The 16,627-nt window shown below is 44.0% G+C and overlaps 1 protein-coding gene across 4 annotated transcripts in view; it reads left to right on the top strand.

Annotated features, from left to right (window-relative positions):
* The window catches only part of MIS18BP1 (MIS18 binding protein 1), an 87,626-nt gene extending 71,539 nt beyond the window's left edge, over positions 1-16,087 (top strand). For all 4 annotated transcript variants that reach the window (XM_073609873.1, XM_073609870.1, XM_073609871.1 and 1 more), the window contains 2 exons: positions 9,033-9,087; positions 14,833-16,087. In XM_073609873.1, the coding sequence (XP_073465974.1) occupies positions 9,033-9,087; positions 14,833-14,945 (168 nt within the window). In that variant the 3' untranslated portion in view covers positions 14,946-16,087. The remainder of the gene's footprint in view (positions 1-9,032; positions 9,088-14,832) is intronic.
* Positions 16,088-16,627: the final 540 nt, after the last annotated feature.

Genomic DNA, 16,627 nt, shown 5'->3' with positions numbered 1-16,627 from the left:
ATATGGAATCTGGTTCCTTGCTTTAAACACCACTATCTGCATGGCATAGCACCCTATGCATGTTTAGTACGGCAGAAGATTTGGTTGGTGGTCATTAAAATTGCCGATTTCTTCCTCCTATCTGGACTTGGTCTCAGATAGATGAGGTAACTGCATCATACCTCCCAGCTGACCTATTTCCAACCGCCTTTTCCGGAGAGAGCACATGCAGTACAGTACGTTGACTGCATTTCCACGGCCATCTTCTAAAATTAATCAGACACAGGAACTTAGTGAGTGCCTGGATTATAGGGGCTTCTCCTCCTGACACGCAGAACCCCATCAGTTAGCACTCCTGAACTGTGACTAATTCACTGAGGAGCCCCTCGGTAGTAGTGGCGGATCACAGGCCATTGGGTGCTTGGACAAAAGGGTCTAATAATATGCATTTCGCAGACAGTCTACAGGAAACCCAGAACACCACTAATAGTGATAGCTCTTCCTTTGTTCTGGAGCATTATTCCATATTGACCCTGCTCCCCTCATCTGGCTCCCTTTCTGGCACAACCATGTGGGCTGTCTGGCAAAAGCTTGCCACTATGAGTCCTTTGGACACTTCTAGAACCTTCAGTTTCCATAGGTCAGAATTTCTACTTGTCCTCTTTTCCCCATGATCCTGTACTACTTCCTTCATTTGAAGATTTTGAGGAACGTATTGAAGACATTGATTTTGTAGCCGCGGCACCTAAGATTTTTATTTTTCTGACCAAAGAAGGGCAGATTTGATGACCGCCTTGCACCAATTTCAAGCACAATGAATGGTTGTACCAGTTCCTTCAGAAGAATGATTTCAAGGTTTCTATTTAAACCTATTTATAGTATGAAAAAAACTATTGGAGACATCCACCCAATACTAGACCTAAAATCCTCAAGCAGATTTCTTCATGTACCAAAAATATATATGGAATCTACGAGTTCTATCATTGCCTCCCTCAGATAAGGGGAATTCCTTGCATCAGTAAACATTCTAGATGCCTATCTGTATATGTATGTTCCCATTTTCCCTTTACGCCAATTCTTCCTGCATTTTACTATGGCCGTTTAGCACTTCCAGTTTGTGGCACTGCCAATTGGACTCCCCTCTGCACCCTGAGTGTTCATAAAAGTGCTTGTCCCACTTGTTCTACTATGAACCCAGGGCATTCATGTCACAGATTACCTGAATGTTCTGTTCAAGGACTTCTCAGACAATACCTTGTCTGCAAACGTACAAAGGACCATCCCTATACTTAAAACCTTTGGATAATCAGCTTTCCAAAGTCTGCTGTCCAGCCCTCACATCATCTGAAGTACCTCGTTTTATGCTTGGACACAGCCCAAGCCAGAATCTGCCTCCCTAAGGTCCAGTTTTTTGACCCTCTGGTCACAACACCCTTAAATTCACATCTGCATGAGGGCGCTGAGCCTCGTGATGGCCTCCTTCGAGGCAGTTCTCTTTGCCCAGTTTCACTCTAGAGCCCTCCAATCCACCATCTTCTGATGTGGAAGAAGCATATCTAATTGTTGGATCACCCAAAGCTTTTGTCCAGTCAAGGAAAGATCTCCCTGGCATGGTGCATTTCCAATCCTGCCCTGGAAATTGGTTAGGTCTTTCCTTCACAAGACTTGAAAAGTGATGATGACAGATGCAAGTCTTGCAGGCTGGGGCAGAGTTTACTATCCCTGGATCTTCAGGAGACTTGGTCCCCACAGGAGTCAAAACTACTCATCGATATTCTGGAACTGAGAGCCATCAGACTGTCTCTGCAACATTGGACTTCCCTTCTGCAAGGTCACCTAGTCAGAGTACAAATGGACAATGCCACAGCAGTGGCCTATATAAATCATCAAGGGGGCTCCAGCAGCCTAGCAGACCTGAAAAGTGAAATAATAAAATTCACAAAAATAAAAAATAAAAATCCTCTTATGGCACAGCAAGAGCGTTGCTTGTGCTGTTAGCTGGGATGATGTTGGGGATAGCGGTGGTATTGACCAAAAAGAATGAGATGCTGTAGGTAGGGTATAGGAATTACTTGAATGCAAAGAAGATGAGTAAAGGTTATTAAAAATGTTTTTCTTTCTTTACCACTGAGAGACACACAGTATGTCTTAAACCTTCAGTTATACTGGACAAAGGCAAACAAAAAAAATCAGCCCTGAGATAAACCCTCGCACTAACAGCATGCCTCAGTTATTTGCTAGTGTCATAGGATGTATTTTATTTCCACCTCTGACTGAAAATTACTACATTTTTCTGACTGAAAATGTAACTTTTTTTTTTCCTCCTCAAAGATTTATTTCAGTGTAGCTGCAGGATGCCTCCTTGGTTTCTCTCAGCTACCCAGCACAGTTGTCCTTCGTCTTGACTTTTGACTCTGGACACTGATTGGATCTTGCAGTATTGGACATCGTGGGGTGACCCTCAGGCACTAGGCACCACTTGAGAGCTTTCGTTACTTGTTCTGGCCAAGTTAGTTCTGGAAATAAGATTGCAGCGCTACTAATAATGATTGGTAGAAAATAATAACTGAGAAAATAATTAATAAAAACCGTGCAAACATCAAACAAGGCCATGACTAGAATACCTCTTAGTAACAGTGCCAAATAAAATAGCTGACATTGTGCAATAGATATAAGTATACATAAATTAGCACATCTGTAATAAAAACAGTGCAGTGCTAAATAAAATTTGATCACTACATATTAGCGCCGGATCTGGAAAGTGCTCCGTAGTTGGCATTGCCTTTGCACTTGTCTTTGAAGACTCACTTCTATGAATTGGCCATTTGGGTTGGTCGTAGGGAACTTCCTCATTTATATATTATTAGCTGGGAGCCTTTTTTGATTATGCCAAGGAAGATGACCACCTTGAGGGAACAGTCAAGTAGGGCCCTGAGCATCTTTGACTATCTTTTGCTGACATTCACTTGGAATATCTGGGACTGGTCTGGGACACTTTCCAGGCCAGGATATTTTTTCTCTAGAAAAATCTTCAGGCTCCCCAGTCACTGGTTCATGAGCTATAGTCCAGGAGCCATCTGACTCTCTGCTACTGCCTGAGAGTCTTGGCTCTGATGGTGGCCACCTTTGATGCCATTCCATTTGCCCAGTTCCATGCTAGAAATCTGTAAGCCTACAATTTGTCATTTTGAGACAAGTCAGTCTGACCAATTTGTTCGACACCAAGGACCGGGCTGTCTCTGTCCTGTTGGCTTCAGAATCTGTTTTTTTTTCCCCCTGTGTTTTTTAAGATCCTGACAATAGATGAAAGTCTGTTGGGTTCAGGAGAGGAGTCCTGGGCACTCTGTCAGTGCAGGGGACTAGGTCCTTTGTGTAATCTCATCTCCTGATAAACATGCTGGAGCTTTGAAGGTCTGGCGGTCTCTCCGGCGTCAGTCTGACTCAGGAATCTGGAGGAAGCAGTGGATGCATTAGTGGCTCAGTGGCTAGCAGTACAACCTGATCTATGCCTTTACTCCCCTAAAGCTTTTTCCAGGTCTGATTTACAGGATTAAAAGGGCAAAACAGTGGTTCTCAAAGCACCAGAGTCGCCCAGGACACTCAGTACACCCACCAGTTAAGACTCCTTGCAGACGCACTGTGGACTCGGCCAGACCATCCCGATATTCCCATCACAAATGCTAATTTACCACCCTGCTTCTCTGTTGCTGGCTTTAATGGCATGACTGTTGAAGCACAGGTTCTGAGGAACAGGGGCATCTCTGAGCGTAGTATTCCTACAATTCTTAAGACTAGGATGTCAAATTCCTGCAAGGTCTATCACCAGACATGGAAGGCATACTTTGCTTGGTATGAGTCTAGAAGCTATCACCCCTGAAGTTACTCTGTGAGATTGATCCTTTTTCTTCTGCAGTTGAGCCTGTTCCATCATTTGGCCCATAGTAGCATCAAGGGTGAGTCTGCTTTTTCCCATTATTCTTCAGAGACTGCTTCCCACCCTTTGATCAAGACTTTTGTACAAGGGGTCTCACATGAGGTCACCCTGGACAAATCTACCTCTGTGGGATTTAAATTTGGGCATTTGCCCTTTTTGAACCTGCTCTCTGAAAGTTTTCCTTGTTGCTAATCACTTCTGCTAGACGATTGTCTGAACTGCCAATTTTGTCCCATGGGGAACTGCAGAAGTCATTTTGAGGCCTAGACCTTTCTTCTTTTCCAAGGTACTCTACGTTTCACCTTATTTAGGACATCGTTCTTTGTGTTCACCAGAAGATTTCTTTCAACTGCTTGAATGGGGTTCATGCTATTCAAGGTTTCTCTCTTCTACTTCTTTGTTCTTTTTGTTATTCCTGATGGGCTCCGGAAGGGCTTCCTCTAGTTCCATCATTTCTTGGTGGCTTAAACAGTCTATTGTGTAAGCCTCTGGTCTCAAGGATTAGGCTGTCCCCTTTCCATATGTCTATTTCCCAAAGACAACCTCTGGATATGACGCTGAGCACGTGCACTCAACTTCTTTGGTTGACCATGGCGACAAGTGGAACTTGTCCTTTTAAACTGCTGTATGGTCTTGGCCACCATGCTGCAGCTCAGTTTAAGGGTCTTGGCAATCTTTTTATAGCCTAGGCCATCTTTATGTAGAGCAACAATTCTTTTTTTCAGATCCTCAGAGAGTTCTTTGCCATGAGGTGCCATGTTAAACTTCCAGTGACCAGTATGAGAGAGTGAGAGCGATAACACCACACTTAACACACCTGCTCCCCATTCACACCTGGGACCTTGTAGCACTAACAAGTCACATGACACTGGGGAGAGAAAATGGCTAATTGGGCACAATTTGGACATTTTCACTTAGGGGCGTACTCACTTTTGTGGCCAGCGGTTTACACATTAATGGCTGTGTTGAGTTATTTTGAGGGGACAGCAAATTTACACTGTTATACAAGCTGTACACTCACTACTTTACAGCAAAGTGTAATTTCTTCAGTGTTGTCACATGAAAAGATATAATAAAATATTTACAAAAATGTGAGGGGTGTACTCACTTTTGTGAGATACTGTATGTTTTATCAATAATGCAAACCATTCACAAGACTAGATGTCCAGAGAACCCCCCTTTACATCAGATGTCAAGATCCTTCCCACCACCAGAAGTCGAGTCCCCCACCCCCCATTACCTCACAGAGCACCCCCCTCACATTGTGCTGTGGCTAGGAAAAAAGCTGGTGGTGGAGCTTGGAAGCAGTAAGTGCAGGATCTGGAGAAGGACCAGAGGAGGGCTGGAGTCTGTTGAATGCCGAGACCAGAAGAGGCAGAGATGAGGGGATGCTGCAGCTGCACAGAGAGGATCTGTTCTGTCTCCCTGCTGAGACAAGGTGAGGGTGGACATGAGAGGGGTGTCGAAGTTGCAAGGGCCACATGAAATGGCCCGGCGGGCCGCTTTTGGCCCACGGGCCTTGTGTTTGACACGTGCCTCTTTATGACTGTCAATAATGACCATCAGTAAGGCTGGCAATAGATGGTGCAAATTCATTTCCTGCAGCCACGGATTGTAGGAAAAAAAAGTTGCATGATTCCCCCATCAATACAGGCAGTGCTGACAAGGGAAAGGCTCCTGCTGAGCAATTGTCTTCTCCCAGGCGTGCTACTCCCATCACGTAGGGACATTATGGCGTACTGCCAGCTTTGACACATTCAGTTGCGAGTGGGTGGATGGAGATGATCATTTTCTGTTTGAACTCGGAATTTTTTTGCCTATGGGGCTTTGACCAAGGCAGGCTCACAGAGACTGCAACTTCCTTCTGAAGTAGGGCTCACTGCGCATATGCACACTTTTTTTTTTTTTTTTTGGACACGTGTGGACTCCTGTGTGTCACAGAGGTATGCACCATTACTGCTGCTCTTCAGTGTCATTGGGAGTTCCACTAGGGGCATTCACTCACACCTATACCATGGTGAGTCGTCTGCAAAAGGGGAGCAACCCTGAGGGGTCCTGCTGGCGCCCATTTGACAAAAAACTTGGTTAGTCTGAAGCAGTGGCGTTGCTAGGGGGTGGCTTTTGGGGCTATAGCCCCGAATCTGGGGCCCATAACCCCGAGTCTCTGCAGGGGTCCCCAAGGGGAGGGGAGGTTCTCTGGGGACCCTGATGTAATTGGGGGCTCTTTGGGGACCTGATGCAAGCGGGAGGCTCTCTGGGGACCCTGATTTAAGGGGGAGGCTCTCTGGGAGCCCTTATGTAAGTGGGGGGCTCTCTGGGGACCCTGATGCAAGGGGGAAGCTCTCTGGGGACTCTGATGTAAGGAGGAGGCTCTCTGGGGACCCTGTAGTAAGGGGGGGGCTCTCTGGGGACCATGATGTAAGGGGGGGGGGGGGGTTCTCTGAGAATATATACACACACACGTATATTACTGACGTATATTACTGTTTATACATGTGCTATGGGCTCTAGCCCCAGATCTTTTGTAGACCTAGCAACGCCCCAGGTCTGAAGCATTCCCCTAAGGGTCCTAACAATGAAAGCCTGGACTGCTAATCTCAGCCAATGACCATCAAAGGGGCTCCCTAAAGCCTTCTGGGTTGGCCCACTCCTCTTGTTTCCAGACTAGACACCTGAGATTTGGAATATTGACATATCCCCAAAGCTCAAAGTAGAACTTTGCTCTCTCGGTAAACACTATTTATAATCCTTATGCTGCTAGCATTAATAAATGGATAGTAAAGTATATTATATTTACTTCTGGTAAACTTCCATGCCTAGGGAAATTATGTCATACTTCTCAGGAGTCTTCAGGAGAGGAGGAGAGGTTTGCTCATCTAAGCTCACCCTCCTGCCAGTATGCCTGCTCTAAGGGCAGATGCATTCCAGGAAGTAAATGCTACTCGACTCATCTGCCCTTACTCAAGATGGCCACGGCCAGCAATGCTAAAAGGGGTGTTTTTCAAAGTAATTTCTCAGCAAAATAAAGCATGGAAACATGGATATATACGAGAGTTTGCGTTGAATATGAAAAATGAATTAAATAGCATTTTTGGTTTGTGTACTCAGATGAGCCGTGTAGTTCTACTTTAAAACCACTTGCCGACCGGCTCCTGTACATATACGTCGGCGCTTTGAAGATGGATATCTCGGTAACGGCAGCAGCTGCTGCCACATCCGAGGTATCCACCTGTTCAGGAGCCGGTTGTGTTTACGATAATGGTGGTCTCTGCGGCGGATTCGCAGCGAGATCACTGTTATCGGCGACAGGAGAGGGGTCCCCCTCTCCTGCGCCCTCCACCGCTTACTGGAGCAGTCGGCAGCGGCGGAGGCGATCAGGACCTGTCCGTGGCTGGGTATGGAGACGAGTGAGGCTAAGATGGCCCCCACCTGTCTTCATACCATAGCAGGGCTGAAGCGACATCATATCGTCATCTCCACCCATACGTCTTAAAGGGCCATTTTTAAAAAAAATCTTTTTTTTCAAATGACAAAATTTATTTATTTAATTTTTTTTTTTATTGCATTTTAGTTCAAGTATGAGATCTGAGGACTTTTTGACCCCAGATCTCATATTTAAGAGGTCCTGTCATGCTTTTTTCTATTACAAGGGATGTTTACATTCCTTGTAGTAGGAATAAAAGTGACCCATTTTTTTTTTTTTTTTAAACTGAAAAAATAAAATCAAGTAAATTAAGAAAAAAAAATAATACATTTTTTTAAAGCACCCCGTCCCGACGAGCTCGCGCGCAGAAGCGTATGCATACGTGAGTAGCGCCCGCATATGAAAACAGTGGTCAAACCACACATGTGAGGTATCGCCACTATCGTTAGAGCGAGAGCAATAATTCTAGCCCCAGACCTCCTCTGTAACTCAAAACATGCAACCTGTAGAATTTTTTAAACGTCGCCTATGGAGATTTTTAAGGGTAAAAGTTTGATTCCATTCCACGAGCGGGCGCAATTTTGAAGCGTGACATGTTGGTTATCAATTTACTTGGCATAACATTATCTTTCACAATATAAAAAAAATTGGGCTAACTTTACTGTTGTCTTATTTTTTTTTAATTCAAAAAAGTGAATTTTTTCCAAAAAAAGTGCGCTTGTAAGACCGCTGTGCAAATTCGGTGTGAAAAAAAGTATTGCAATGACCGCCATTTTATTCTCTAGGGTGTTAGAAAAAAAACAATCTATAATGGGTTTTGGGGTTCTAAGTAATTTTAATTCTAGCAAAAAAATTTTTTAAACTTGTAAACAGCAAAATCTCAAATCGGGACTAGTCCTTAAGTGGTTAACCACTTCCCGACCGCGCTATAGCTTAATGACGGCTATCAGGGAGGCCATCCTATGGTGGCTTCACGTGATTGCACCCGCCGCGGGGCGTGGGCAGTGCGCTCTGTGATCAGTGTCCAGAGGACGCTGCTGATCACAGATTGAGGTACAGAGCCAAGCAGTGGCTCTTTACCACGTGATCAGCTGTATCCAATCACGGATGTAAATAGAAGCCAGTTATCAGCACTCCTTTCCTCATGCTGACAGCATGAGAAGAGAAGAGAGCCGATAACCAGCTTCTCTAAACTGGACATGTACACATTATTAGTGCAGTCCCAACTGTGCCCACCAGTGCAGCCTCATCAGTGAAGGAGAAAAATTACTTGTTTGCAAAATTTTATAACAAACTATGAAAGTATTTTTTTTCTTCTTTTGTTTAACAAAAAATAAAAAGCCCCAGTGGTGATTAAATACCACCAAAAGAAAGCTCTATTTATGTGAAAGAAATGATAAAAATGTTGTTTGGGTACAGTGTTCTATGACCGTGCAATAATTGCCATTCAAAGTGTGACAACGCTGAAAGCTGAAAATTAGCCTGGTGAGGAAGGAGGTAAAAGTGGCCAGGCAGTATGTCATGGCCAGCACCCCACATGTAAGGAGCGCTTTGGAAAATGGTTGATTTATACACAACTTGAAGCTTCTGAATCAGCAAAATAGTATACCGTAATTGCCATCTCTAATAATGCCACTTTGTAAAGGAAATGTTATGATATTATATATCTTGTCTTTTTTTTTTATTTCTTGTTAGGGATGCAAGATCCAAGCAACACCAACTTCTCGAAGGGTGACATCCTTGGGGAAAGGTAATTATTGCTATAAACGTCGTGTTGATTGTGCCAGATTTTTTTGTGTGTGTTTTAACACTTTTCTGTTGTAAAGTGAACTTGTCAGTCAATTGACATTTTTTTATAAGGTAAAACGTCCCACATTTAAGTACCACATATTCTCTCGATCTCCTTTACTAGCCATAAAAGTATTATTTAGAGATACTTTTCTGCTTTTACTTTTGAGCATAGCATTGTCCATCTATAAGTCTGCTGTTCAATGTGACTACTCTTATTGGTATGGTTTGTTGTTTAGGACCTAGCTCTAGTGTTAAATCTGTTAAAGTTCCATCTGTGTTGGAGAAATTGATCATCAGCTTTAACCCTTTGACACCTAAACAATCTGAGCTGTCAGCTTTACAGCCTTCCGATCACTTCTACAGCTCTGTGTAAAAAAAAAAAAACTGATGTATCAGACACCCAAAATTTCTTTCATACATCACAGGACACAGAGGGCTTCATTCATGACTGCTTGGGTTAGGCTGCCACCTTCGGGTGAATGAACACTGGCCAAATATAACTCTTCTCCGCTCAGCTAGCCTGAGTTTTTTAAGCTAGTGTCCTTAGGTGATGGATGTATCTACTGCTTAGTTCCAGATTTGATGGCCTATTCCTAACACCCCTGCTTGAGTAGTGGAGGGCTTCATACGGATTGGTCAGTACAGCCCGGTGTGGGTAATTTAGGTAGTTTTTCCATGTGAAGCCACATATGACTGTGGTGGAGGGGAGGTCCGTCACGACAACATCATCGTCCGCATCTACCATTTTCCTCAGGGGCAAAATTCTCACCTCCTGGTATTCTGGCATTGGTTGCACCACACTGCAGAATAACTCACCAATCCATACTGTCTCAGCCCTGCACAGCAGCCTCTGCTTAGGCGCAGCAAGTATCGGGACACTTCTGTTGAGGTGAATTGCCACATTGGTGTTTTGGCCTAGGCTGGTCACCCCTCTCAGCTAGGTGGCCTCTCCCTTCTGGGTTTCAGAGGCCTATTAACCCTCAGCAAGCCATTGCCTTGTGCACGCAGAGAGATTGGGGGATGAACAATGTGATGGGCTCCCAAATTCTCCCCTTTAGGTATGGAGGACCCTCTTCACAGTTTGCCCTGCAGTCGCTCCCAAAAAGGTCAGGTTAATTCTGAATCCTGGCTTTTATGCTATTTCCACATCCTTTGTGGGGGCGCAATTCTCCACTTCCTTTGTGTCAAGGGAGGAATTTTCTGCAGCTGTATCTAGAGTGCAAAATTAACTCTCAGAGGTTCTCAATGGTTTGGGATGCAAAATATAGGCGCTCTCTCTCCCTTACTATCCTTTTTAGGGATGATGAAGCATTGGCGGAAAATCCTCACGAAGAGAAGGAAGCTTTTGGGGATCAGGAATCCTCTTAGAGCACTTCCAGGGGGAATCTCAAGGTCTGGGGCTGTAGGACACAGTGCGCACCACATCTGCCAAGAAGCAAACTGTGGGCTTCTAACCTGGAGTTACTGCTTTAGGAATCTTTTTTTCCCTAAAATAATTTGGTTTTGGCTCCTGGGGGCTGCAAAAAGTTCCAAGTCTTTTTCAGTGCGCACTCATTTTCAAAAAGGTATGTATGCCATCTGGACTCAGCCGGAGAAGGTTTTTTCACTGCGAGTGTTTTGCTCATCATTACCCTATGGAGGAGGAAATGGAGATCTTCAGATGTTGACCTGGCCATTTCCTGTATGAGGTAGACCCTTATGGCCCTGGTGCATGAGGTCCCAATCTTTTAAGATGCCATGAATAAGAGTTTAGAGGCCCTCTTTAAGGCGTCCTTCTCTCAGGTAGGAGCAGCTCTGCAGCTTCAGAGTGAATGCTTGTTTGGACCATCCTTGGATACCTTCATCCAGATGGTGACTTTGGTTAGAAGCACTCTTACCCTAAAGAAGAAAGCAAAGATGACAGGTCGGAAACCTGGAATCCAAATGGAGTTCCTTTCTTAAGCAACAAGCCCTGGGCTCCATGCCTAGCCTACATCCCAGTTCCATAAGAAGTACTGGACCCTCAAGTTCTCTGGTTTCGGCAAATCCTTCTCACAGTAAAGGGGTGCCACTACGCTCGCAGTTTGGGGGATGTCTATTGGCCTTTACGGACATCTAACCTCAGTAAGTCACAGAGGATTGGGTCTGCAACGTAGTGTCCAAAGGCTACCAACAGGAGTTTTGCTGCTTTCTCCCTCCCCTCTTTATGCAATCAAAGGTATCCTTGGATCCAAAAAGAGCGGTTTTCTTTATGGTCCTGGAAAGACTGGTTTTCCAAGGGCTCCTTGCACCTGCAACGGAGGTGGGAAGAGGTCTCCTGGTTTGTGTTCCAACCATTTCAGTTCACTAACCCAAACAGAGACATCTGGCCTATTCTGGACCTGAAGGATCTCTTGGTACCATGGTGATTGCTGCCCAGCACTGAACAACAGCATTAGGCCCCTTTCACACTGGGACAGTTTGCAGGCGTTATTGCGCTAAAAATACCGCCTGCAAACCGCCCCTAAACAGCCTCCGCTGTTTGTTCAGTGTGAAAGCCCGAGGGCTTTCACACTGAAGCGGTGCGCTGGCAGGAGAAGAAAAAATCTCCTGCAAGCCGCATCTTTGGAGCGGTGAAGGAGCGGTGTATTCTGTCCCATTGAAATCAATGGGACAGCGCGGCTATACCGCGGCTATAGCCGCGCTGTACGAGTGATTTTAACCCTTTTTCGGCCGCCAGCGGGGGGTCACTAGCGGCCGAATACCACGGTAAAATAGCGCTAAAAATAGCGCTGTTTTACCGCCGACGCCCCCTACCGCCCCATTGTGAAAGCAGCCATCTCTGTTCTTGCATAGCAGAATTTGAGTACTGGACCTCAGGGCGATGGGTGACTGATGCAGATAAAGCCGTTTCCTTCTGAAGCAGGGATGTACAGAACAGGTAGTAAAAACCAGGGCTAACGCCCAAAGGGAGGGATCTTCAGTAATAATTCAGACACATACATCTCATAAGGACACTTGCACAAAATCAAGATTTAGCAGAGCTGGGAGGTGTAATATCTGGGCAGTGATCTGTGTTTGCTTTTCTTTTTTGTTCTTTTTTTTTTATTTAATATATTTGGACAGTATTCATTCACCTGAAGGCGGCAGCATAATCTAGTCATGAATATGAAGACAAACAATCTATATAGTGCAGCGCAACTAGCAACAAATTAACCAAATTATCAGTGAATAAATATACATAACAGTGTAAGATTTTTTTTTTTTTTTAATCCGAGAACAATGGCTATTCATAAATTAAACAGTGAAAGTGAATCCAAAAAAGAAATGGCCAGTAGTTACAATAAGGGCTGGTTCACACAGGGGTGACCTGTCAGGTTATGAGTAAGCATAATGTAGTTGTGTAAAATGCATCAACCTCTGCCCTGGCTGATGTACTTGTGGTGTGTGTCATGCACTTTTATGGAATTGCAAATAAATGGACTTTCATTACATTGGTGTGCAGCCATTTTCTTCACATTACTCTGGTACAGCGGTATATGTAAATAGATAAAATATATCTAGTGCTTTCTGTAAAAGCTTTAATATCAAATAAAATAGAGAGATTGCACTCACATAAAAGGCACTCATCTGTTCCGGCGTATCAGACAGGTAGCATAATCCCAGCATGCTTCAATGTGGGTGGCAGTGACCGCGAGATGATAACCGAGGGTATGGCTCCTCATCCCAGACGCGTGTTGTCCTGGGTGACCCTACTGATGAAGTTTACACCCAGGACGACACGTGTCTGGGATGAGGAGCCATACCCTCCGTTTATCATCCCGTGGTCACCGCCACCCACGTTGAAGCACGCTGGGATTATGCTACCTGTTTGATACGCCGGCACAGTTGAGTACCTTTTATGTGGGTACAATATCTCTATTTTACTTGATATTAAATCTTTTACAGAGAGCACTAGATTTTTTTTTTTTATCTATTTACATCTACTGCTGTATGAGAGTATACATCACTGAAAGGAGGTGTTGGAGACTAAGAGCGGAGCGGAAGCACACACCCAAGTTTATCCCCATTAGCTTACTGGAACTCGCTGGTAAAACAGGAGTCTAAGTATAAGGTGAGCTGCCATCTAATCACTGGTGGAGGATTGTGTATGAGCACTGTTTCAATTTTTCTACAGAGAGGTGGAAAGATCACAGTATTTTGGCATTTCTGCCAATTGAACTAATAGCACAATAAACTGTTGAGTTATTGAAACTACTGGCCATTCCTTTTTTTTGGATTCACCGTTTCATTTATGAATTACAATAGTTCTCAGATTAAAAAAAAACTGTTACACTGTTCTGTATATTTACTCACTGATAATTTTGGTAAATCTGTTGCTAGTTGCGCTGCACTATATAGATAGTTCATTTTAAATTAAAGTGAGTGAGAACACTTTTGAGTGATCAGCAGCAACTTGATTATTTTATTTTTATTCACTTAGGCTTCTTTCACACGATCGGACCGTTAAGGTCCGCCTGTCAGTTTTGACGGCGGACCTGAACGGGCGCTCCATGTTAGCCTATGGAGCGACGGATGTCAGCGGAGACATGTCCGCTGACATCTGACCCGGTCCGATTCGCTGAAAGCAGACGGATGGCCCTAGTCCAGATCTGTTGCTATCGGATCGGGTGAGATCTGATGAAAACGGACATGCTGTCCATTTTCATCCGATCCCTCCATAGGCGGCAGCGGTGCCTGACAAGCCCCTCCCCGCTCAGTGAGCGGAGAGATATCCCGCTGAGCCAACGGACCAAGGCGGACTCCCTGGAAGCGGAGTCCGCCTTGTGTGAATGAGGCCTTAGATTTTTTTTTTTAAGATGATAGCATTTTTGGGATTATATTATTGGTTTGTTTGCGCTGATTGAGTTTGGGGTTATTTATGAATATGAAGATACAATGTGTTCTGTGAGTGCAGTTAAAGAATGCCTTTATTCCTGATTATTAATATTGAGAATCCGGTTTCTATGCCAAATCAGTGAGGAAGAAATGTTCAAAGTGACACTGTGTTCTTTCCCAAACTGTAAAAGAAAGGCTCTTATTTACACCCCTCCAGTGGTTTGCACCCTCTAAGCCCCTCCCCCCCCCCATCCCCTGTTTAAGGGCTTTAGCCTCCATTAGACTATTTTGCAACTTGTACCTTTTGAGACACAAGACTGCCCACTTGGAACTGCTTTCTGATCAGCTATATGGCCTGCTGTGTGTAGAGGACTAGTACTGTATACTAAAAAGAAATCTGGATTTTTTTTTTGTCAGTAACAGTAAAATCCCTTTCTTTGAGTTCATTGATGGACACAGCACCCACCCGTCTGTTGGCGCTTGTTTCTGACACTGCTTTATTACAGACTGGTGGTCTATGCAGGGAGAGGGGTTTATGCACAGAGGACTGCCCATAGGAGGTGCGGTGTTTTTTCCTTCCTAGTGTCCTACTCCTGGTGGGTGGTAATAAAACCCAATCCGTCATTAATTTGAAAAGAAGCTGTGTCCGTCAATGAACTCAAAGGGATTTTATGGTGAGAACAAAAAAAAAAAATCCATTTTTTATTACTATGACATTGCTCTCATTCTTTATACAGACTCTGGTATGCCACTTTTATCGCCGTATAATAAAAATGTATATGGGGGTCACAGCTTGCGTATTATTCCACAATGTCTTACCTGATCTCACAACTGTTCTTGGTCCTCTTCCCTATTGTTCCACATTTAGGCTCCAGAGACACGTCGGTGATCGAAAAACTCTTCAAAAAGTATGAGGAGTCATCCTCAGACGAGGAAGGAAAGGATTATTATTCTTCAAATTCCTTTTCTGATGAGACGTAGAAACCTGATAAATTATGTATATACTGAACGTGCGGACGTTTTTATTTCTTGACATGGGCTACATCCATGGTATGCACCACTTAATGAAAGAGACTTAAACCCTCATTGAAGCATCTTCCAATAGGATATCGAGACAGCAGATTTTTTTTTATTTAGGTTTCCATAATGATGTGAAATGTATTTTTGAACTTCTTTCATTAAATGGTTTTCACTTTTTTAGAGGAAGTGTAAGGCTGTTTTACTAGTTAAAATCATACTTGGTGAGAAGGAACGGTTGGGCCCCCCAGTGTAAACAAGGCCTTTAAAGAGCTGTAGAAATCAAGTGAGGCGCTGCACAAGTTCCTACTATCTGTTCACATAGGCACTACCTTTGCTTGCAGATGAAGAGGTCTTTTTCACACAGGGTTCAGCTTGTAAACACTAGTCTGAAGAGCTGTGTCTACAATGTGTAGTTTTTGCAAAGCTCTCTGCTTTCTTCAACCTTCCAACTCCAGTTTGGGGATGGTAACACACAAGCAGCTTCCTGAACTCTGAAGAAAGCAAAGCTGGGAGTCGCTGCCTGCCAGGCAACCTTCCATTTAGCCAAAATTTAAAATATTGCAGGTTCAGAAGGAACCAGATGAATTTCAATCCATCTATGGGGCAGGCTGGTTGTATCAATCAAAAGCCTGTATGATTTATAATTTGCATGATTTTGTGCTATAGCCGCTCGTAATGATCATTGTATTCTGCCAGTAGAACACAATAGCCCTGCGGGAGGCATTCCCGCATCCTCAGGAAGCTCTGCCAGATCTTAGGAGGGTGGTTTTCATGTGGGCTTAAGCCTTGACCTGACTCAAAGCAGAAGGAGAAACCTTGGAGATGGAAAGGAAACCCATCATAAAGAGAAATATTTCCCATCTAGGTGTTAGTGTTTGAGGCACAACTACTCCAGATAAAGGCTTAAGGTGCACATAAGAAACTGGTCTGCTATGAACATATCAATTTTGTAATTATAATTTGATATCTGTGTAAATACATTTAGATCTGTGATGACCTTCCTGTCTGCAAACCAGCTTTACTCTGTTTTGCCTTTTTATCTGATGCTTTTTAATTTTGTACTGAGGCTGGTTGTATAAAGATGAACTCTCATTTCAAACCCATTCTGTGTTTGTGTAGTTATTAAAATAATTATGTGGGTGTAAATAAATCTTTAATTGGGAAATGAATGAAAGCCTGGAACTCATGAGTACTCCCCATTTGGTTTCATTGAGGGGAAGATTCTGGAATCTTGGGAAAGTGAAATCTAGAACATGGTAAATACCAGGACAGAAGACAATCAAGGTATTTGACAAACTTTCACTACTTCCTGGTTTACTATGCACATCAATATGTGCCTAAGATTTGAGGATCTAACTATGAACAGCTGACGAATCAACTTTGGGAAAAATGACCAGGAAGACTCCCTTGGATACTGTTACTGGGTGGAGTGAGCTACTGAGGCTCTACAGACCACAGATACCACGTGTGGACCACTAGGAGAGATACCAGGAACCATCCCAGGCTATCTTTACATGCCCATTACCCCTGCAGGGATGCTGGTGAGTGGGGACCCATCAGGGGGAGCACAGAAGTCACTCGATTCTCTGAACGCGAGTCACTTGAGCACTTTTTTTGTTTTTCGCTGGTCATTTTGGAGCTTC

The sequence above is a fragment of the Aquarana catesbeiana genome, linkage group LG13 (assembly GCF_042186555.1).
Source record: "Aquarana catesbeiana isolate 2022-GZ linkage group LG13, ASM4218655v1, whole genome shotgun sequence".
Taxonomy (NCBI): Eukaryota; Metazoa; Chordata; class Amphibia; order Anura; family Ranidae; genus Aquarana; species Aquarana catesbeiana.
This window is presented reverse-complemented; position numbering and strand designations above follow the sequence as displayed.